Source organism: Larus michahellis, chromosome 1, assembly GCF_964199755.1.
Source record: "Larus michahellis chromosome 1, bLarMic1.1, whole genome shotgun sequence".
Classification (NCBI taxonomy): domain Eukaryota; kingdom Metazoa; phylum Chordata; class Aves; order Charadriiformes; family Laridae; genus Larus; species Larus michahellis.
The window spans coordinates 191,340,438-191,365,229 of NC_133896.1; the positions used below are offsets into that span (position 1 = coordinate 191,340,438).

The following is a 24,792-nucleotide window of genomic DNA, read 5'->3' on the forward strand; positions in this document are numbered from 1 at the left end:
TTTTTGGGAGACATTTTATTAATGTACAATTTTATTAGCGATGTACAATAGACATTTTAATTCTTTATGTATTCTGTCTCCTTGAAGTTTGGTAAATGCATGTTCATATATAAAACTACACAATGCTTTTTTTGTAAGGACCGGAAATCGTGAAAATCTAAGTGCTACAGTATATTTTGTAGTGATTAAACACATTGTCCAGAAGAGTTACCAGCCACTTCAGTGAAGCACTTCTATAAAAATGTTTCTGATCAAGTTCAAATGCACCTGTTCATAAATAATGATTGGTTTGCTCATGTCCATTATACTGCTAAGTACAACTGCCTCCAATATAAAATACCGTTTCAATACATTTCTCTACATGGACAACTAGATAATCTAGTCATATTTACTTTTAACCAAGGCTAATACAAATTTACAAGTAAAGTAACTTCAGAATTTATTCAGAATAATTATTTTTCAACCAGAAGCTTTGCTTTGGACAACGCAGAAGTATATTGCAAGTGACATTCTGCAGCAGAAGCTGGAGGCTTGAGAACAACAACTAAGAAGGACTAAAGATCAGCAATACACGCTTTTACAAGAACTCTGACCATTCCGAATGTTAACATTAAAGACCAGGTACTTCAGTTTGTGCGCCTGTCAAACAATCAAAACCTCCACACAAAGAAAAAAAAATGAAAAATATCCCACAGAACACAGTATTTCAGAGAACAAGTTAGACATTGGCATGACATTTCTCAGATCAAATTGGCAACTGAAATTTAACATCCACCTGAGCTTGTTTGGCTAAGCTTACTATTTCAGAGAGTTTCACCACCTGAAAAAAAGAAAATAAACACTTAATATCAAAACAATCCTAACTTGAGTGAGCTGGACCAATCTTTTTAAACAAAGTAATGGCAGAGAATCATCAGCAAAATCTTAAGGGGGGGAGAGGTAGAGGAGAATGTTAATATTATAACTAAGTGGTTCTTTATGAAAAAAAAAAAAAAAAGCTTCGGAACTCTAAGATTGCCCATGACAGAAAAATCTACCAGATGCCCTCTAATTTTTTGCAGACCAAACATTTTCATCTTCACTGTTGCTACACATTTGTTTTTCTTGTCCACATTATGTAACTTCAAAAGCACCTAAAATGCTAGTTAGCTAGAACAATTTACGGACATCTGTTAATTTATGGGTAGAAAAAAAAAATACTCTTAGCATCACTGATTATAATCACTGCTTTGAATGCTCAGCTTATTACTCTGATCTATCTTCACCCATTTGCTTATCCCACTCATGGCATTATCTTACATAAATCTGTTTAAGGAATTACCTATGGGCAATATACAAAACCAACTATAACCTTTTAAAAAAGTGCTTCTAAAGACACAGATATTTTACGATTACAAAACTAATTTTAATGCCATTTGCATGGCTCCATGATTCAGCTGAGAACTTTAGATTCAGCAGCAGCTTTAGAAGATGCATTACATAGATGCAGTATAGCTTAAAGATCCACACTTACTGCCAGGGAAGATTTCCACTGACCTAACCAAAGCTTGATCAGCCTAGTAGGATTTCATACTATTCCTTAAAACAGAGGGGCATACTGTCAAGCTAAGCGAGTTCTTCCTCCAAGCAATCCAGAGCTTCAACCCCAGGAAACAAAGCAAAACAAAACACACACAACAAAAAAATCACAACCAACCTGTCTGATTGTCTGAGTATCTAATTACCTTATGAGGCAACAGGATGTTCAACTATGTTTGTTTTTTAATCACACACACTGAAATATAGTGGTCTATCAAAGGAAGCGTTACATTGCATTTTTCAGCTACTTCAATTTAAGTATTTTCTTTCAATTAATAAAGGTAAGCTCTTACCCATTCCCCTACCAAGGGGCATGACTAATACGGTCATTTACATGTTAGCTTTGGGGGTTTTTTTTAAACCTATTTTTAACCTGCTTTTCAGAGAGGGAAAAAGAAAAGAGTCCCAAACAGAAATTTCTGGGGTATAATAGCTTATTAGTTCTTCTACTTACAAAATATGTTATTACTAATTTGTAAAACATCTGCTTCAGATCCTGATAATAACTGGCCCTGTGATTTATCCTAAACTACCTTTAGTTGACTAAATGGAGTTTCAACTTTTCAGTATTCTGCAACAGATGCTATGTTCTGAAAAGCATATTCGTAACCAGCTATCTTACCATTTTTGCAGCTTCATCCAAGTCATCACATGCAAGGATTTTGAGGCCACTAGCTGTTATTAAAGCTTTGGCATCATCAACTCGTGTACCTTAAGAAACAGATAAAATGCCACTGTTATTCAACAGGAGATTACTATGACCAGAGTATTCTCATATTTTCCAGGAAGCCTGTTCCAAAAGTAAGTTAGCAAATAAATCTAGAAGACAACAGCTTTAGTAGTTACAAAAACAGGCAATCTCTTTTTATTAACTTGCCAATCCTCACCATCTAACCTCAAGGTTTGCCTTATTTTCCCATAGTTTTCGTCTTACAGGCAACTCGTAACATAATATGTTAAACTCAAGAAAAATATTGACAAATTAACATGTACTGAAGCTCACTCACCTTGCAACCGTACCACAATAGGTATTTTTAGGTCCAAATCCTTTACTGCCATAACAATGCCTTGGGCTATCACATCACATCGCATAATGCCACCAAAAATATTTACCAGAATAGCCAATACCTGCAGAATCAAGACAATATTCATGTTAAAAATGGCCAGAAGCACATCAGATAAAAGTACCACTCAGCCTTTCAGCCTAAGGAAAATTCAAGTTCCATAAGCATAATAAGGAACTCTGTGAAAGACGGGGAACATTTCCATTTTATAGAACTACTTTTGTTGCTGATGTTCTCTAAAGTCACATGCAACAGAACAGTTACTTCAGGAAAACCCTACTGCAAAAATGCCTGTCCCGGGAAAATTCCACATTGTCCTTCAATCCAGCATGAGTTGCAGGCAATAGCCATTTCTCTTACTCAGTGTGTATTCCGTACAACTACTTGAAAAGACACACACCCATTTTCTGTATAAACCCAACACTGTACATCGGAATATTCTGAGCATGATTAATAAAGAGAGCTGTTTGATTTTCTTCAAGCAAATCAAACAGATGAAACTTCAGTAAAGTCATGTAACAACTTCATTTGTCAACTGTTTATCTTTCCATTTCTAACATTACTCCAGCAGAGGTACCTCCCACACTAGTAACTCCACATACTGAAGAAGGCATGCTAAAGAACACAGAAAATTTACAAAACTCAAACACAACATACTGTTTGTACAGCTTACTTAAAAGCTTGCATGCTTGGAAGTAAGCTATCTGAAATATGTTTTATTCAGGAGGACTAAGCCTGAAGTTAAGGGAAAGTCTTTTCCTACTCAAGTGATGGAAAGGAGGGGTAAAAAGATCGCAGTCACTGGTGAAAGATGGAATAAAGTAGGAGGATAAATTGGTAGACAGCCTTGAAGGACAGAATAAACTTAAAACTTAATGTGCAACTGGTTGATAAACAGTAGCTTAGTTCTCATTATCTTGCAATCAGACTAGCTCATCTGTTCTCGTTCCTGCTACTAACGGGCAGAAGTAAGTTAGACTGGCACCCCAGAAGGCTGTTCTAAACAACACCCAAACTGAACCCAGAGTGTCAGCCCGAGTGCAGTCCGTGACACCAGTGAGATGTACTGCTGTTTGACTTTCAGCACCAGGAATCCCAGGTACAGTCATCCTTTTTTGATAAAATAGTGAGCAGCTGAAGGAAGGCACAAAGGGAAAGATATATTAAGGAGTCTGTTTGGACACCCTCTGTCCATGCATCAGCAGAGAACTGGCATTGAAAGAACTTGTCCCAGATAACAACCCCCAGCTTCTTCCTTGTTTCTTCTCTCTGTCATTTAGGTGTTTTGTGCCTGTATCCCTCACTTTTCCTTCAATTTGCTGAAAGAATGAACAAGTCTTATGAGGAGCAGCTGAGGGAACTGGGGCTGTTTAGCCTGGAGAAAAGGAGGCTGAGGGGAGACCTTATAGCTCTCTACAACTACCTGAAAGGAGGTTGTAGCCAGGTGGGTGTCAGTCTCTTTTCCCAAGTAAGAAGTGACAGGACAAGAAGAAATGGCCTCAGGTTGTGCCAGGGGAGGCGTAGATTGGATATTGGGAAAATTTCTTCACCTAAAGGGTCATCAAGCACTGGAACAGGTTGCCTAGGGAAGTGGTGGAGTCACCATCCCCAGAAGTATTTAAAAGACATGTAGACGTGGTACTTAGGGACATGGTTTAGTGGTGGACTTGGCAGTGTTAGGTTTACATTTGGACTTGATGATCTTAAAGGTCTTTTCTAACCTAAATGATTCTATGATTCTACAACACTCTTGGAGAGTATGTCAGACCCTATTTGTTAACAGAAATCTTTCCAACAAGGAAGAGACCAAGCTCCCCTATAAAATCATTCACTATTTGTTTCTGGCCCTTTCCAAAGATGAGCAAGTGGTGCATGAAATTCTGGTGCAAAAGTAGCATACCATTACCAGGTCCTGCAAGTCACTCCCACCTTTTTACCTTTTTTAGTTACCTCTTTTTCATATTTTCCTTTCTTTTTAAGAAGTCCCGAACTGTCATGAGTTCCCACTGGGACAAGCACCTCTATGCAGGCCATCAATCCAGTCCTTGCATCATCCTTCTGGGATGGTAAAGCTCTTCCTCTACTTTCAACCAATTTATTAATTTAATAATATTCAAACACTTCTGATAAATTTTCGATAGGATAAATCATTAATGCCCTTCCAAGCCCATTACAAAGTTATTTTCTCTTACGTTACATATAATAAGTACCCGAGAAACTTGTTTGTGCACAGCACAGTGAATATGAATCCCTACAACTCTATGCACAAAACAGACCCAAATGCAAAACAGGCCCAAAAGTGGGGAGGGGGGGTGGGAGGGGAAGGAAATCTATCTGAACACTGGTTTCTGTTTAAACAGCAGGCGCGGGGGGGAGTTTCTGACTCAAAGGATTTCTGGAAAGATTCAAATACAGCTGTAACTTCAACTGGAGGACAGAAAACTGCCTACTCAGTACACAGCCAAACAACCTATTTTTAAAAAAGAAAAAAAAAAATCAACAGGTTTTCAGGCCTTCTTCATTTGCACCAAGACTAAGCTAACATCTCCACTTTCTTCCTTTTTTAATTCTATGCTTATAAACACATGTTTTCTGCAGAGCATGCACTAAGCATTGTCTTTCAAATCATAGCCTGTTTTACCACTGTGCAGACCTTGATATGCCAACTCTTCCCTCACCTTTTTATCAGAGGTAATAAGCTTAAAGGCTTCTGTCACTTGCTGCACTGTAGCACCACCACCAACATCAAGGAAGTTTGCTGGAGTTCCGCCGTGAAGTTTTATTATATCCATTGTGGCCATAGCTAAACCAGCACCATTGACTATATGAGAATAAAGATAACATTTAGGAATTGAGTTTATAAATCCGTTAGATCATTTGAAATTCATTAAATACAACATACCTAAACAGCCTATGTTTCCATCCAATCCTATATAGTTAAGATCTGCTTTTGCAGCATCCCTGTCTCTCTGATCTTCCTGTGTCCAATCCTGCATATCAAAGATCTTCTTCTGACGATAGGCTGAATTACTGTCAAAGTTTATCTTTGCATCCATACACATCACTGCAGGGAAAACAAACCCAAACCATCACTTAATACTAGAATAATAGCTCAACTGCTACATGAACATGTTGAAGTATGTTAAGTTAAACTTGGCAGCTAGCTCATGCAGTCCAAACTTGAAACAGCTTACTGAAAAGACACACTTAGCACCGCATGCAAATACAAGACTCTCTCTGGTTTACCCACACAATCAGTTAAGTACCTTTAACTGCACAAAAAAGGAAGATAACTGTATTTTTGAGACACCCTAAAACCAAAGAAGCTTACAAGCAGCTGTTCGATAAATATGAGCAAATTATGTTTCAGTAACTAGCATAAAATTAATCATTACAGAAGGTGTCTGTTGGATTTTTTATAATCCCTCTTGGTTTTCTGCTTTTAGATTATACATATAGTGTGTGTGCATGCATGGTAAGCACACAGAATCACAATGAAAAAACACCTGAGTTAGAAGAAAAAGTGTCAGAAGAATACACACAAAAGTAAGTTTCACTTAGATATAGCAGGTGAGGTGGAAAACCTAGAGTATTTGTTACATCAGAACTAAGTTTCTGTCTGCACAAATGTAAGACTTAATTTCTACCCCTCACTACAGATGATATAAAAATGACAAGGCAAGAGAAACAGATGGAAGAGACTGTCCATTTAAGCAATATTGTTTGGAAAAAAAAACAACGAACAACAACAACAAAAAAAAAACAGTAACAGTACAATAATTGTAAGCTTTGACAAAGGAGCTTAAATTTAAAACTTCTGTACCTGAGTTCAAGTACAAACATTCTCCACAGATTTATTTTTTTGGTGAGAGGGAAACTGACTGTGATTATTAACCAAGTATTCTGCAACTGGATATAAAACAACCTGATAAATATCAGGATACCATTTAAACACCTACAGTCTTTCAATACATCAAAGATTAAACTCAGTCATTCTGATGTGCAAGTAGTAAAGGCAGGAGATTTCTAGAACATGGTACCATTTGGGTTACCTTTTGAGTACCAACTTTGAATACACAAGATGACTCAAGTTTCAACTCATGAATTCTGAAAAGACCCACTTTCCAGGAATGCCTTATGCTGGGTAGCCAAACACTCAAGAGTGGAAGATATTCTTTTTAAATAAACAAAAAATTATTAAAAGAGGAAGCTGCTTAAACTTAACATCCTTTTTAACAATGAAGAGCAGATATCTATTATGCTTAGATTCTCAAATTTATATGCTTTATTAAATTTGTGTTCAACACATCATGTTAATGTTAAGTCCTCTTGCTGTATCCAGCTGAAGTTTTAGCAGTGCAAAACAACTATCTTAGATTGTTGAAGAATATGAAAAAAAATATTACCAACTCCTGACGCATCTTCCACCATAGGATTTATTTCTATCATGGTAGCATCATATTTCAGAAAGAGATTATATAACTTGATCATATTTTCAGCTGCTTCATCCACCAGATTAGGAGGAAATCCCATTTTTTGGGCAAGCTGAAAGTAAAAGATTGGTTATCTGTTAACTGATGTTCAGGATTTAGTTACAAATTAGGAACATCCCAGCTTAGCTATTATTTCAGTGTCAATTGAAATTTGTAGGTGTGGAACCTCTCCTGTCTTCCTGGAAAAGAAATAACTCTTGAATCTGAAAATATTGTTTGCAATACAAAACACTGCACTTATCCTAAAAAAGATCTAACAAAAAGTCATCATCATATGTCTTTACAAAGATATAAAAGCTAGATAAAGCACCGCCATACAGAGTTGAATCTACATTATCACCTAAAACTACTTACGTATCTAATTCAAATCTGTTTCAAAATGTCAAAAGGGTTTAAGACACCTCAGCAGGTTGAATGCATGCACACTTTACAAAATTTAGAAGCAACCCTCCCATCCTCGCTAATGTGTACTTTTCCACATTAACAATTACCCTAACAGCTTGCTCCTTTTTTATGCCTTCTACTATATCAATGGGTTCCTTAATTATCGCATCAGGATTCTCTGCAGCAACATCTTCAATATTAACACCACCCTGAGAACTGCCTATCAGCACAGGACCCTAGAACAAAAAGGGAAAAAAAAAACAAGCATAAGTAATTTTATAGCATACAACTGAAATTTAGTTCTTCTCATAAGATATGTCACAGCAATAAAACCTTGGTTTTAGTTGGAAGCTTTTTTTTATTTGGACATTTTACTCATATGCTCTGAGGAGAATGTTACTATCTATTCAATACATCTATAATAAAATCTTTTAATAATACTTTCCAAATGTTAAGGTGTATGTTGGGTCCAATTGCTTTTAAGAAGGAAAACTTTCCTTTGCATACACTATAGCAACAGAGCAATTAACACAGACATACTACTTTTAAATTTTGATAGAAATATTCGACTTAGTAATCATATGCATTTTATCTTCTAGGTTGTCACCAGAAAAAGGGCAGCCTTCTCATCTCCCCCTTCTCCACTCACCCTACACAAACACACATCGAATGCCAGACACTCATTTATTCATTCCACCACGCTCCAACTCCAAGGACAAATCTAGGTCTGCAGAACATAGTGACAAATTACTGCGAACTGTTCCTGTTCAGTAGCATCACAAAGCTCAGTAACTATAGTCATCACTGAAAGCAAGTCACAGAGTTCTGACAAATCAGAACTCAATTATTCAGTAATGAAAGAAATTAAGAAACCAGAATTGATAACAGCACAGATTTTTTTAAGAAGCTATCTAAATCTCAACAAAAGCATCAAGGACTCACTACCATGGAACCTAAAAATCTTTCCCCAAGGGAACAGTCCTCCAGTTTACAGTAAAGACACATTCACTTGTATCACCCCAACCTACCTTCCCTTATCACCACTCATGCATGGATTATGACAGCTAGCGTACTAAGGCAGCATTTCACATCAGCACAGGTCTTCAACATTAAACAGCCTTATAACTGTTGACAATTAAATACAGGAAGCGTAACACTGGTTCAGAGAACATGCTGAATAACCACACCACCCCCCTCCCATCGCTATCCTTCCAAATGGAAACACATAGATGGTGAATTACCCTACATCTAATAGCAAGGTTCAACACAACGAACGTTTCTAGATATTCATACCCTGAGCAATCAGGAAGCTCTGAACACATTAAAAAAAATAACTTATCGTTCCACAGAATTGACCGAAGTGAACAGTTTTACTTAAAATCTAAGAAGTCTTGCCACTACTGGTAAATAACACCTGAGACATCAAGTCCACTTTCAACTATTTTACAGACTTCTTTTCCCCTTTAAAGGAAGAGGTTTGTGACAACATCAGGAATACACACTGTGTGCTATTCAATCCTCACACTTCCTCCTTTTGAAAGGCATTTCCTCATAATAAACATCGTGGACAAGTTACAGCAATTACAAGCACATCTAAAAACATGACTTACAAAGTCAGCAGTAAAAACAAGACACATCCCTATCAAAAGACAATCATCCACACAGTTATGCTCAATGTACACTAATAAGATTTATTTGTTTATACAAGAGCAAGTCAGGAAAATATGTTTCCCTTTATCTAATTTACTTAAATCAGTTACAGTAAGTTTTATTTCCATAAGGATGCTTGCTTATTGCTTACAGAATTTTAAGATTCTAAAATCCAGCCATTTACAGTATTTTAATGCCACCTTGTGGCAAATTTGGGGTGTGTGCTGTAACATTTGGATCTTCCCTGCTCTATATAATACAGTACAACAGAATGTAGGTGCCCAAGTCACATAATTGTACTAAAACCCAACACAACTGATACTTTCTTATCAGAAAGATCACTACAGAGGAAGGAACAAATACAATATTTAACTCCTAATTTTGCAACAAAAATATAAAACAGTAAGACTAGTTTCCTCATTCACAGAAAATTATTTCACACTCATAGAATCATAGAATCGCTGAGGTTGGAAGGGACCTTTAAGATCATCAAGTCCAACCTTTAGCCTACCCTGACAAAAGCCACTTCTAAACCATGTCCCTCAGTGCCCCATCTACCCTTTTTTTAAACACCTCCAGAGATGGTGAATCCACCACCTCCCTGGGCAGCCTATTCCAATGTTTAATAACCCTTTCAGTGAAAAAATGTTTCCTAATATCCAATCTAAACCTCCCCTGACGTAACTTGAACCTGTTTCCCCTCGTCCTATCACTTGTCACCAGGGAGAAGAGGTCAGCCCCCATCTCTCTACAACCCCCTTTCAGGTAATTGTAGAGGGTGATAAGGTCTCCCCTCAGCCTCCTCTTCTCCAAGCTAAACAACCCCAGCTCCCTCAGTCGTTCTTCATAAGGTTTGTCCTCCAGACTCCTCACCAGCTTTGTAGCCCTTCTCTGGACACGCTCCAACACCTCAATGTCCCTCTTGTAGCGAGGGGCCCAAAACTGAACGCAGTACTCGAGGTGGGGCCTCACCAGTGCCGAGTACAGGGGGATGATCACTTCCCTAGTCCGGCTCACCACACTGTTCCTGATACAGGCTAGGATGCTGTTGGCCTTCTTGGCCACCTGGGCACACTGCTGGCTCATATTCATGCCAGAGATACTCCTCTAATTACCAAGAGCAGTGCCTCTGCAAACTCTTAAACATCTGGATTGACAGAACTCAGTTTTTGTTGAGCTTCAGAAAATAAAGTCCCAATATCTGCTTTACCCTGACTTTGTTGAAGTTATTTAGCAATGCATGCTCTATGCTGCATAACGGAACACTAGCCCGTCAGAAAATACGCGGACACATTTCAGTAACTGGGTTTGAACTGTAGCCTAAACCACTACATACCCACACATACAGAACATACAAGCAGGAGAGACTATGGCTTACATCTTCCTGGAAGTTCTGCAGACAGACCTCTAGGCCCAAATCTTCTTACCAGTTCCCAAAGAGTATTGGCATAAAAAAAGCTACCAGCACACTCAAAATTCAGGGACGCACCTGTGCACCTCCAAGAACCTCCACACACTGGAGAAAAAGGATGTTTGATTTATCCAAGACCATTGGCTCTTCCAAAAGACTTTTACTTCTCTTGTCCCTGACACTCTTAAGTAGTGTGTACATGTACATGCACACATACAGCTGTATTTTTAAACTAAACTCTAGTATGGGCTTCTGGTAGATACATGCAAACTAAAACCAAAATGAGTATAACCCCCTCATTCCACCCGTCTCCCCTTCGGCCATAATGACTCTGAACTTCAGTTGGCGCTACCAATACTCATTTATTATTCCTTAAATTTAAATTGTAACATTACATTTTTAAAACATTTAAACACTAAGGCAGTCATATAGTCAGAGATACTAGGAAACAAAATTTAGCTTACGTATATTTCTAATTTTCAAAAGCAAGTGACCAGTGCAGTAAACAATTTTGTCATTTTTTTTTTAATTCAGCTATAACAAGTTAATTAGTTTACTTCTATTTCTAATATTACTCACTTGAAAAGACCTTTCCATTGTTATTGCAAAATAGTATTCTCTCCTGGGATATCTGCGCTCACAGATAAATACTTGATTGCATATCCTGCCCTTTTCTCCTGTCTGCTTGGTAAACAACTTCTTTCCAATCATTTGGGAGGAGATATCTTTTGCTTCTTCTGGACTAGAATAAAAGAAGCTCAGAATGTGACAAAGAAACTGCTGGAAAAACAGAAGTAGCATAAAAAAAATCTCATCTATTTTTTGTTATTTTAGGGTTAATAATAAAAACACTGATTTTAAAAAAAACCAATAGGTTCAATTCATAACGTGAAACTTTGAAGTTTTCCACTTGGTTCGATAATTTAGAAACAACTTACGAAAAAACTATTTTCACTCCTCCTTTGAGGCCACCTTCAAATGTTCCTTTTCCTCTACCACCAGCTAAAACCTGTGCTTTTACCACAAGATCCTTTGAACCTAGAATGAAAGAAAACCCAAAATTTGTCATCTGTGACTACTAAAGCAAATTGTCCCAGGTAGAATAACAAAGGCTGTTTTCATTTTATCCCCCCTTCTCCACCCCCACCCCCCGATTCAAAACACAAATACGTGAATCAAAGACTGTATTGTAACTCACACAGGTTCCAAAAATCTCAAACCATCCACAAATTACAGCTTTAGGCTGCTCTGTGAACAAACCTTGGTGAGTTAGTATCCAAAAGTGTTGAGACTTTGAGTGTTTGATCTTTAACATGTGTTTGAATCGCAAATGATTAAGCACCCCATAAGAAATCATTAGTATCGCACAGACTATTAACAACATGAAACTGAGTATCTGACATGCCATAATCCAAGATTTTCTCAATCAAGTACAAATATTCTGTATCTGTAACCACTGTCTTCTCAGCAATGACATGTAACTATGGCACTTACCCAAGTCAACTTGCAGGTCCACTATGGCTTCCATTCAGCAGAGCACTGATGCATAAGTTTGAGTGCTTTGCAGAAGTCAGAGACCTAAGTAAATACACTATCTTTCCCAAGGTAGACAGAGTAAACCCTTTAGTTGGCTTTAACTGTTTAAAAAAAAACTTTACAAAATATTCTTCTAGGTAGGAGAGACTATGCATTTGGGTTTAAAATGTGAAGTATGAGAATATAATCAAAATCAACTGATATTCTGAAGCATCATTGACAGGCAAAAAGCAAAGAAAAAAGTTCATCAAGTCATTTAAGGGGATAAAGGAAGAAAAACAGAGCCCTGAGATGTTGTTCATGTTTAGTTACACTGAATACACTGCAGAGAGCAGCTAGACTTCAAGATGTTTACAGCTGCCCCATTCACATTTGTGCGGCACATCCCATCTTTTCTCATGCCACCATTAGCTAAGCTGCTCTGGTCATTCCAAGCAAAGAAAGAACTGGCCGTTCTCTTGGATGTGAAAAGGCAACCATGGAAAACCCTAAGAAAAATTACAGCAGCAAAACTAGCTGCTATGCATACTGAAGATTATGGCAGGCACAAAAAAGATGTGTTGATTCCTATTTTGACCTGCATCTTGCCTAGCCAGATAAAATTAAACTTGCATGATATCGCAAGCCACGGTGGCTATAAGCAAAGGGAATGCTCAAGTTACTATTCCCAACTAGCTACTTGTAGATTTCTTGACTTTCTACCTAACAACAGATCTCTGAATTCACAATTTATACAGAGTTCTTTGGCACAAGAAACATAATGGTTATAAACATGCAAGTATATGTTGATTTACTATAGTCTATTATCTAATATTTAATCCAGTTCCTGAAGACAACTATTTTTTGTAGCTACTAAGTACTGGCAATCAAGTAAAGTTAACGTGCTTTATAGAAGCCACACAAAACAAGACTTAACTTTTATGCAATTACTTTAAGTATAAAGCTTGCTTTAAGAAACAATAAGCCTCATGTATGAATAAGATTATAAATAGTAGCTTCATGGATAAATGAAGCCACATACTCCAACATGCGAGCTTAAAAATAAAGTTCCATCCATCTGAAAGTAATTTACCTTTACATACAATCACAAAATTTGGGGGAGCATGACTTCTTAGGGTTAGTATAAAAGAGAGAGGAAAACAGGAAGATACTTTATCTTCTGTGAAGAGATTTAGGGGGGAAAAAAAAAAAAAACCACACACACAACAAACCTACTTGCTCCCTTGCTCACAGAGGATCCACCTGGTCTCCTCCACAAGGCTAAAGTATTCACAGCATTATTTTACTGTTTTGAGCTTTCTATGGAAGTTTTATATCTGGCAAAGATTCAGAACTGATATACTTAGTAATCAAGACTAAGAGATTTAACTCACAGTCCACTAGGAAGTTCAGAAGAGAGGGTTCTGTATCTCCACCCTACTTTTCATCTCCTACACTAAGTCCAGAAGGTAAAAGCTGCTTCTACAGAAAAGTTTTCAGGAAAGCCATGAAGTTCAACCACAGACACCTTCTTTGTAGCTATTACTCCTCCTAACAATAAAGACCAGAATCTGAACAAGTCAGAACCACATGCCAGCTAAAGCTCTGGTAAGATCTCAGCTGGAACATTATGTTTAGCTCTGGACATGTTCATAAAAGTAATTTTCAATGGGAAAGTCTGGTTACTAGGACGATCACTGAAATAAAGAGCTTCCCTTATGAGAAGAGGCTAGAAGAGCTTGCGGCTTATTTAATTCTACCAAAGAACAAAGCAAGAACATGATTACGGTCTTTAGCCATACGTGGTGAGGGACAGAGCAAGAACACACAACTACACATACATCATACAATAGTTCTCCTGCTCTACACCAGCCAAAAATAAAAGCCACCTACCAGAGGAAGTCAGTTTTAAAAAGGTGCAAGGAAAAAAAAAAAAAGACACTTCTTTACACAGAAGATAGTGGCCTGCTAGCAGACATGAAGAAAGAGTAAGAGATTCAAAGGAAACTGGGCAGAGATGTTCCCTCTGATATTCCTAAAGCAACAATTATGAACACTGGGGGGAAATAAGGCACATGAATTGCAGAAAATAGCACGTTCTTTTGCCACCATGAAAGGCAGCGTATCAAGCGAGATGCACCAGTGCCCTGATCCCATAAGATATTTCTTAAGGCCTTAATTATTATGCATGATTACACTTTGGCAACATATAAAGACATCTGATAAAAGTGTGTGAGAAACAACTCTAAACTTCTCGCAAACAGTTTTGGCCATAACAAAGTTGTCATTGGACTATTACTTATGCAAAAGTATGCAACAATTGTGACATTAAATGAGCAGGATATTAATGATTTGTAATTTGTTTTCCTATAGCACTGCAAGCAAACTGTTTGCATAAATGCGTAACGCTTCAAGGGTTATTGGACAAGCTATGTTTACAAGCAATTAACTTGCACAGATGTACCTAAAACAAAATTTAAGATAACATGTCCCAAGAAAACCTTAACTTAACCCATGCAGAAAGTTTCCTGTTCAACAAGCATTTTTACCTACAGCCCCTGTTTAAAGTGACCCTAGAGGACAGAAACGTTTGGTCATACACCTCATCTGCCACCTTACAGCCGCAGCACTATCACAAAACCTGACACAGCAGAGAACTACTGATACACAGTAACACAAGAAAAAAAATCAGAAACCAGCAGCTAACATAGGTTTCTACTCAAAGCTTCCGTTTTGCTTCCACTGCTTTGAAATACTGCTAGGCTTTTGTTTCAATGAAAAACTAGCAGTTTTTCAATGAAAAAATAGCAGGGTACAGCACGTATCTGCATACAAAGTTAGGACAGTTTATGCCAGCCAAGGCTACACCACAGCAACAGTCCTATCCTGCCTCCTCTGCTCAGCTTTTCACTCCAGTCTCCTTTTCTTGTGCCAGATCAGGATTTGCACAATCATGCCTGCAAGCCTTGAAAGAGTGACTTTATGCTGAAGGCAAAAGCTAATCCAACTGACAGTACTTTTGCAAGCCTGTGCACCGTGTGACAAGCACATGCAGAGGGACACTGAAGTGAGCAGGACAGAAAGCAGGACATGCTTTCAGCAGCAGTAACAAAGTGTAAAAGCTTAACACAGGGCACTAGAACAAAACAAGCCTTTCGTACAGCTAATGTCTCAGGCAAGCAAGCTACAGACCAAGGCACTAAACTCACATTTGCTAAGAGCTGCATTTCCATGTTAATTGCAGTTAGCACTAAAAGTCTATGTAAGTAAAACTGCCCTATCTTAGTTTCTAGCATTACTGATATTTATTTATTGGAAGGAATAATTTCTGATTCCATAATCTAAGCTTTCTAACTGGGAGAAAGGTCTCTTTTTTCCTTGCATCACATGTGGATATATGTAAAATGCAATCTTTTGACAAGCTTATTAAGAGGCAAGGCTTGTTGTTCCATTGTATCTCTGAAGTTTTCTATGCAAGCAGAAAGTCTGATGATTAGGGCAGACAAACTTTATTAAAATGTTCTGCTCTACAAGTTTCCATTATTACTTTTGTCAAATCGCTTTAATTGCCACTTTTCTGCCAAATATTGACTCTGGTAGCAGTACTGCTTTCCACATACTGTAAACACCTTCATAATAATTATGCAAGCCTCATGTGTTCTCACAAAACAGTCAACAGTAAAAGGTAGTGACAGGTTAATAACACAAGTGCCAATCAAGTTCTCAACTACCATTCCACTGCAAACTTACCCTTGGAGGGAGAGAGAGAGACACCGATAACTTTTGCTTCAGTTACTCTGTACTTAAAAGTTTTTAGTTCCAGAAAGAGTATTTCTCTGTTTATAACACAAATTTTTTCTTCTTGCACGGATATAATAAAAACTCTAAGTTTAAACACTATAGTTATATTTTCTGGAATTAGTGAGGGAAAAGATGGACTTTTAACTAACCATTATTATCAACAGAAGTCTCAACGTAAAGAGTATGCCAACCCTAATTCTGCCAACACAGACAGAGAATCTCTTATACTGTCTGCGTTTTGTTAATAAGTATAGTTATTTAGAATTTAACTTCAAAATTACATTTTTTCAGCATTTGAAACTTTTGAGTGTTAGCAGAATTATTGTATGTAAATCAAAAACACAACTACTGAAATAATTATGTGCCAGGAATCTTCATCTTTTCACTGAAAGGACCATATCGGTAAGGAAAGCAAACAAGATGTTTCGCTAATACAAAATATTATTTTCTGCATAAATACTTTCTGACATTAATCACCTACAAGTTTTTCATCAACTCACAAGACAGGTTTGTTTTTAGCAATAGCTTAAGTTAATTAAAATACAGCAGTCAAAATTTGAATCTGATGGGGTTTGAGTTATTTGAATTAGTGAATTATTATCAACAACATGCTTTGATATTAGAACTTCAAAGCAGTGAAGTGTTATAGAATAAAGCAAAGGTTGAACCAAAATGTAAGCTTCCGATGCCAAAAAAGTAGTGTCTGCCAGAATTCAAGTAAATGTTTGGTTTCTAGACTACCACTGCTGGTTATCTAGAGATTTTGATCAGCTAAGCAGGAACATAACTGGAAAAAAACTACTTAACACTGACCATTATAGCAGGGTTTTTTTAACGCCTGGGGGATTTCTGCACAAGTTTCACACCTTAGATCATCATCCATGTCCTACAGCATCTGAATAAACACTCTGGAGCTTCAGACTGTACAGACAACCTAAAAGATTATCAGTTAACATAGTCAAACGGGGAAAACTGATATGGCAAAAAACCCAAAAAGTATTAGGAACAAAAACAACACATGTGGGTTTTCAGTGTAACACAGAACAAAGGGGGAGAGAAATTGATCACAGACTACAAGGGAAGGTGTGGCATACGCTAAAGAGAAAACTACCCCAGCTTTCATGCCACAGTGCCTGGAATACCTATTCTTTTGAAAAGCTAATAAAGAAAAAGCCAGTACTTTACCTAAGAAAATCATTGCACACATTGTACTGGTTTCTGACTAACCAGGTTTATGCGTTACTTGTGTTTTTTTTTTTAAAACAGATACAGCTTGTATGTTTAAGCAATAGACAGAAAGATAAAATAATAACATTGAAAAGAACTTAAAAGGTCTGAAAAGAAACATCTATTAATCACGGAACTGCCTGCAGGAATACAGCCAAGCCAATTACTTGAGCCATTCTGTAGAAAGCATACCAAAAAAGATCATTCCTTATAAACGATACTGATAAGGAGATGGACTAGATCTCTTAACCTGCAACAGCAAATGTAGCAGCAGATTCCATTGCTTTTAGTCTCTTTTCAAGAACTCTGGTGTCTATAGAAAGGTGAAATGTTAGGCACTCAATTTTCTCAACATCTCCTATTCCGTACAGGGTTTTATTTTACTAAAATTGGACGCTCTGCCATGAGCGTAAAGCTGTGGGATTCCGATATCTTAGAATCCTACAAAACTACCAGAATACAAAAGCTGCTTCAAGATATTGATCACTTCAGAAATCTTTCCTCTCAAATCATCATGAATAGAAATATATGCTATAAAAGAAAAGCAGGCTTTTCTACAGGCATACAATATGATACTCCCTTCCACACAACTGTTAACAGAGGAAAGTGTCAGGAAGCATCAAAACTTCAGTTACAGCAATTCATAGCTTTTTACAGCACTTTCATAGATGCTGTCTTAAACAGCAGCACTATACATTTCAAAGAGCGTGTCCTGTTCAGCTATTTGCTGTCACACTGATAAAGCATCTGTTCTTCAAGAAATAGTCTTTAGGTTCATTAGTCACGTTCTTGATAACAAATGCATATCAGCTTCTGAATCAGCACCAGCCACAGTGGTAGCTGGAATCTACACATAGGCCGAGAGTAAACCATAAACTCAGAGGCCAATCATCAAGATGTACTGCAGCCCCTTATCAACACTCTGGAACAGAATTTACTCAGCTCGCTATTTCAAAATTTAAGTGAGACGCTCATGTAACATATGAAGAACGACAAATTGCAAAGCCCACGCCAAAAATACTTTTTTTTTTTTAAATCAATAAAGTCTTTAAAGACCTCATGAGACACAAGCCCTCTCAGGTCTAAGTAAAATGCATTCTTTCAGTGGCACAAATGAGATCTGGAGGTCTCGAATGGAGACAGTGAACTACTGGAGGAAAAGTAAGTAGTGACATTTACAGGAGGTCCAAATCTACTCTCAGGGATTTAATTACTCAGTAGTAGTTAGTTTAAAAGAACAATAGTTTCACGAACCAGGATGTGATAACAATTTACTTGAAATGAGATGGAGAGCTCTTTATAGGGAAAAAGATGCATGTGATAAGTAACAAACGATGATTCTCAACAGCCATTCAAATATGAAAAGAAAAAGCTATATGTAAACCAATGCTGTAATAATTGCAATGGCCAATCTTCCCATGACACAACAGAAAAGCTTTAAAAAAAATAGAAGCAAAACAATAATCACTTGCAGAATCCAGCTAGAACAGAAATGAGCTGAAAACAGCACTTTAAGAAATCTGATAGCTGCATCAGAAATCAAATTATTTTAAAAAAAAACAAACAAAAAATTTTTTTTCCTTAAGACACAAACCGTAAGCTACCTGTCATCATTTCTCAAAAGTTGCTCACAGCACCTAATTTCATCTCAATTTCCTTTAAAAATATTAGAAAACTGTTATAGGGAAGAAAACAATGGAAGCTCAAATACTGCATTTTACTTCACACACATTTCAAAATTACTTCACATATAGGTAAACAATGTGGTATCTTTAGGACGCTTTGGTCTTCAGCAGAAAAAGTATTTAGTACAAGAAAGACTGGAGGCATGGAAAGGAAGTAACCTTTCTGGCTTCCAGACTATTTCATCTAACTTCAGACCTCAAGATAAGCATAACTTTGAATTAAATTCTAACAAATGTCATTATTTTTGTTACTTAAAGAATATTTAGTGCACTCTTCTAACTAGGCTCTAAACTAAACTGCAACATCTGTATACCTCAGCTTGATTCTACCACACACCAGTCACCTGCAGTGATAATAATCCTCAGTATGGTTAAGCTTTGGCTTTGTTCATATTACAGGGTTACACTGATGTAGCTACAGCCACAGCTAAACTATGATAATCACTGTTAACGAGAAAGTTGTGTTTGTTACACATTGGGATAAAAAGCCATTTCTAACTGAAGTAAGGTATTTGCAAAAGAAAAGAAATCCCATGCCAAACTCAAGTTTACAGAGAGCAAGTTTCTGACTAAAGGTTATCAGGAGCATGTGGATCAGCACTAGGGAGACAGAGCAAGCACAGTATTACCAGCTATCTTTGTAATGGTTTAGACAAACATTTGAAAAACCAATTTAACACAGAAAAAGCAAAAGATAATCTCATATCTACTGACAACTCTTGACACAACAAAAATAAACTATGAGCAGGTGGCCAAAAAAAAGTGAGATTTTTTCATTTTGCTAGAGATTTGGTTTGTTTTTTAAGTACATACTAAATGAAAACTACTGGGGAAATGGCTACAATAACAAAGAAATCCAAAACACTGGAGCAAAAGAATCTGTCACCATTCAGAATGTGTTCTGGACAATGTTTAAGCAATACCTCAAAAACTCAAGCTCCTTCAGTGTGGGAAGTGGAAAGCCTTCCCTTCCTCTTCTCAAGTACCAAAGAAAGCCAGAGCGTCAAATATACACCAACTTAAACAAAGTATATATGGCTGACCACCAGAAGCCCTGAATTCCTTTATTCTAGCTTACTAAAGGATGCTAACTCATACACTTCACAACTTCATTTTTCTGACCCCCAAAATATTGCATAGGGTCACATACTCCAGATAAAAGGCATACCTATGACGTCACAAGGATGAGGCAGAGCTATAAACCAGCAGACACACCTACTTTGCTACAGGACTCCTCTCTGAACAGGGAACAAAACAAAGGAATCTTGACCTTCGAGTTTCCCTGATAGCTATTAAACAGCCATAGGCAAAGGTTGTCTCATTCGCCACTAGCCAGAGGTCTGTACAGATATTAATGTAAGCAAAAGGGTATGCCCAATTTGTGAGGTTTTAGATCGTGCTACAAGGTCACTCTTAAGAAAAGGCAAGGGTCTGAATTTTAAACCATCCTCAGAACAGAAGTATTTAAACACCTTTCTTTCGTACTAATGAAATTGTAATTTTGTATCATTTACTCTCTAATGGGAACAAGACAAAGGCGGCAGGCAGACAATACCTGAATTTCTAAGACATCAGATCTGAAGGAAAAGCAGCTTTTCAATTCCTTCCTACATTATAAAGCAGCATAATTTGCTCTAGAAAAAAATAAAATCTTCTTTTTCAGATCTCATTTTTTGCATTAAATCTACACGTGAAACTGAAATAAACCTAACAAAACCTATAGCCCCAGAAATTACTACAAACATATCCATTTGGAGGTGAAAAGAGATTTAGGCATTTGCATATAAGAGTGGAATATGACAAGCAATGTCCTTCATTTAAACTGTGTGACAAACCTACTACATTTTTTCCAATGGGAGAAAAATCTTTAAACTAAAAAAAAAAAGTCAGTATTAATGCCTCAAATGATAGAAGCTGAGTTCTATATTACATTCAAATTAAACCAGAAAATTTTACTAAGACACATAGTAGGTAAAGTGGCAAATTAATAGGCAGAGTCAAGTCCAAAATGAAAGCTCAACTCTAAATAAAGTATTTAAGCACCAGGCAAAGGAGATTGGATGCTTTTTCATCAACAAGCCAAGAATTTAGCGTAGAACTACAAGCCAAAGTTCTCCCCTCCTGCATAAAGTAGCTGCGTTCTGCCAGAACAGCATGTTCACAAAGGAACAGGATTTTACTCTTCTGCAGCCTAAAGGTAAATATGCTTTGCATCTTCTGTTCTATATGAGATCTTGGACTACAGAAACCATACCTGCCACTACCACTAAAGCTCTTCATGCGAGATTTCCTCTAGCCTTGCTTGAGAGCAAAAAGAAATCCAGGATTTACATAAAGCAGAGTCTACTACTTATCTCAAAGAAGTTTAGGTAGTTGTATTAGCCTAGGCTAATACAATTTATACCAGAATCACTCCTTCTAAATGAGACTCACAAGTTACAGGAGCAAGTTATCTGCAGCATTTGGGATATGGGAATGATGGTGCCTGAAATATATATTCACAGCCTTTAACGGAAGAAGGATCAAGTCCTTCCCCATTGGAATTTCAGAGACACAGTTTAGCTTCATAAACAGGTCTCATTACACAACCGAGTGTGTTCAAACTAGGTCAATTAATTGATTTCACTGTGTGCTGTGCACTGAGCAATCTTACGCATTAGAAATCTTCAAATTAAGAAAATGTCAGCTCCAAAGTCAATACTCAAATCTGCAAGAAAGTTGCTTCACAGGAAAGGCTCTCTTAAAGAGAAGGTATATTCAGAACTCCAAGAAATGTCTTACCAGGAAACACAGAAAAAGTAGTTACACCTTGTGTGTACATGCCTGTATTGTAAATGTTCTCTTTAATATTATACCTATTTCTTTTGCTATTTTGTAAGCTTCGTCTGGCGTCCTGGCAACTAGTCCGTGTGGAACAGAAATGCCAGCCTCCTGCAACAGTCCCATGCTCAAGTATTCATGTAGCGACAGCCTCCTCTGTTGCTGTTGTTGCACCTGAAATCCATGATTATTGAATATTCCTGGACTTCCAACAAGTACCTGAAGGAAAAGAAAAAAAAGAAAAAAGAAAAAGAAAACAAAAAGAACAAAGAACATGACTGTGTTTTGAAGAACTGCCCTCTTTGTTTAGGTTAAAAAAAGTCTACACGTTAAACAGTTTAGTGTACCAATGCAAACACCTGAACATTTAATCCTACACTTGTTGTCCATTACCCTTCCACCTTAGTCATTCCTATCAGGTCTGGTATTGGGTTTTGTGAGGTTTTACTGAGGTAGAGGAAAGAGCTGGTGAAGCTGCTAGCACTGACAAGGACCAGCAGGGTTAAAACACCCTTATGTATTTAGTTAGCATTCAAATACTTTAAGGATTATATCTGTAGGGAAAACAACCTTGAGGAATTTTGGAAGCTTAACAGAACAGAGAAAAGCACACAGAATAGATTCATTCAAACGTTCTGGTAGATTGGCTCTGTCTCCCAAACTAAGAACTACGCCCTGGGAAGGAGAGGCAGCAGAAACTAAGTTACACCACCCTCAGTGGTTGGATGTGGTGAATTCAATTTGCTATGGAACAGACTATTCAGCCTTCATATGACTATCATGGAATGGAAAAAACTAGCTACGACCCATTTCAAACATCTACACTGAATCAGAGGATTGCCAAAAGCGCAAAATAACTTTAACATTTCAAATGCCAAGTAAAATATAACATGCCTAACATTCAATCCAGGAAGTTCCAGTATGGAAGGAGTCTTAATTTCATCTGCAAAAGTGACGTATTGATAGATATTTTGTATAAAGGAATTCAGGGAGAAACTGATTTTGATTATAAAACATCAGAAGTGGTACTACACGAGCAATGCCTGCCTTTTTGAAAAGAACAGCGACTCATGGACTTTAAGACGACAGGTTTCCAAAGGGTACCTTGTAAAGTAACTGTATTTCACAACAAGAAAATTATTTACAACAAAAGTAAAAACCATTTGCTGCATTTATCATATTTCACTGTATAGGAACAAGACCTTAATTTTACACATGCATGAAACAGCAAACCTACTGAATTCAGCTAATCCATGAACATAGATTAGCACTGAAAGATTCCAGGTAAAAAGGCTACAAAACAAATTTAGATACAAGCAAAATCTTGCATTTATTTTTATTTTTTCAGTATATACCACTGGCACAAGTACCACAAAACCCAGTCTATATTAGGCAGTTTCTAACTGACTGTATTTTTAAGGGTTTGTTTCATTTTAAACGAAGTAAGCATGCAGACAACGCAAGAGCTTTACTAAGGCACTCTGAGCTAGCGAATCGAGAGAGCCTATTTAATCTCCAAAGGATTCCTTCTGCAAACAGGAGGCCCCTTCCTTGGCGCGAGACCCAAGTGAGAGGTGCTGACCGCCGGGGCTGCTGCTTCTGGCGCTGACTGACCAGCCGGGCCCTGGGAGGCTCCGCGTAACCCGAGAGGGGAACTCAAAGCGACCTTCCTCCGTATGTGGAAGGAGAAGAAAGTCGCACGGAGAGTGACGCGCTTCAGACTCCCCAGCTCTCCTGTTTACACTGCTTTCTAGGGGGTCTGCAGCCAAAAAACAAGACTATACCCCAAAAAGGCATTCACAGGAAACAAGAGCAAAAAATGGGGAGACATGAGCTGGAAGAAGCGCTTACTGGCACAGTCCGACCCTCCGCATGAATAAGGTGACAGCAAAGATGAAAACACTGGGATTTGCAAGCAAGTTATAGGAAGGGGGGCTTGCAAAAGAAGAAAAAGGGAACCACGCCGGGAAGACCTGCCGCAAGCAAGAAGAGCAGCTGCCCGGGGACGTAGGCCAAAGGCGACCATACAGCTGCCAGCCCCGCCGCCGCGACAAGGCAGGGCAAGCCAGGACGGCGGAGGGAGTGGGATGAGGCGGCCGCTCCTCCCGCCGTCGCTTCGCAAGAGGCGACCCCGACCCCAGCCGGCCCGGCCCAGCCCTGGCCCAGCCCTACCCGCTCCGTCCCGAACCCGGTCCCAAGCGGACGCTACCTTCGCCGTGGCGGTGCCCAGCGCGGCGCGGAAGCCGTTGCCCCTCAGCCCAGCCGACACCCGGCTGCAGATGATGGAGGCCGCCATGACTGAGCCCCCTTCGCCCTCAGGTGCCCCTGCCAGCGCGCATGCGCCACCACCGAGACGGGGCGGGGCGGGGGGGCCAGAGGGGACGGGGCGGAGCAGGAAGCGCTCGCGCCACGCCGCTCCCTCAATGACAACCGCCCGCGGCGCGGAGGGGAGGGGCGACTCTATGGTCTCCGCCGGCCCCGCCCGTGCCCGGACTGGCCGTGCTGCCCCCTGGCGGGGCGGACTGAGGCGGGGCCTTCCCGGCCTCTCGTCTTTCGACGACTTTGTTTTAAAAATAAAGGGTTATCTTCCTTTACCCTGAGGGTGGCAGAGCACTGGCACAGGCTGCCCAGAGAGGTGGTGGAGTCTCCATCTCTGGAGACATTCAAACCCCGCCTGGACGCGTTCCTGTGCAACCTGCTGTAGGTGACCCTGCTCTGGCAGGGGGGTTGGACTAGATGATCTCCAGAGGTCCCTTCCAACCCTATGATTCTATGAAAAAGGCTTGTAATCCCCCCCACAACCACGCCAACCACGTCAGCCCCGTGTGCGTCAGACGGGAGGAGAGGGCCCCAGATCCCTTCTGCCCATCCCTGCCCTCACAGTTTAAAAATTGTTGATATTTTTACTCCAAGGAATTATTTTTTTTCGTATTTCAGGGTGTCTGCGTTGTCCCCAAATGAGGGTTCTTCGCCCAGAGTGGGAGAGATACTTGCTTTTATTTCAGTTCTGCAGAATGGGGTGCTTTTAACAACAACCAGCACCCCTCATGTTTTAAACCGCCCAATATTTATAACGGTAAAATATAGCTGATTAGTCAATCATGATTCATTCACTCCGCCGAACTATACATATGCATCTAAGCTCGTTGTTTAAAACATTTAGG

General features: G+C 38.7%; 1 protein-coding gene across 1 annotated transcript; it reads right to left on the bottom strand.

The window, feature by feature from the left end:
* On the bottom strand, positions 1-24,345 carry SUCLA2 (succinate-CoA ligase ADP-forming subunit beta). The gene is made up of 11 exons (XM_074565505.1): positions 23,838-24,345; positions 21,664-21,847; positions 11,519-11,618; positions 11,160-11,322; positions 7,627-7,755; positions 7,049-7,187; positions 5,545-5,706; positions 5,321-5,463; positions 2,586-2,706; positions 2,201-2,289; positions 1-820 (listed from the first exon to the last, which is right to left on the bottom strand). The coding sequence occupies exons 1-11, from the start codon at positions 23,922-23,924 to the stop codon at positions 746-748; spliced, it is 1,392 nt and encodes a 463-aa protein (XP_074421606.1). The 5' UTR covers positions 23,925-24,345; the 3' UTR covers positions 1-745.
* Positions 24,346-24,792: the final 447 nt, after the last annotated feature.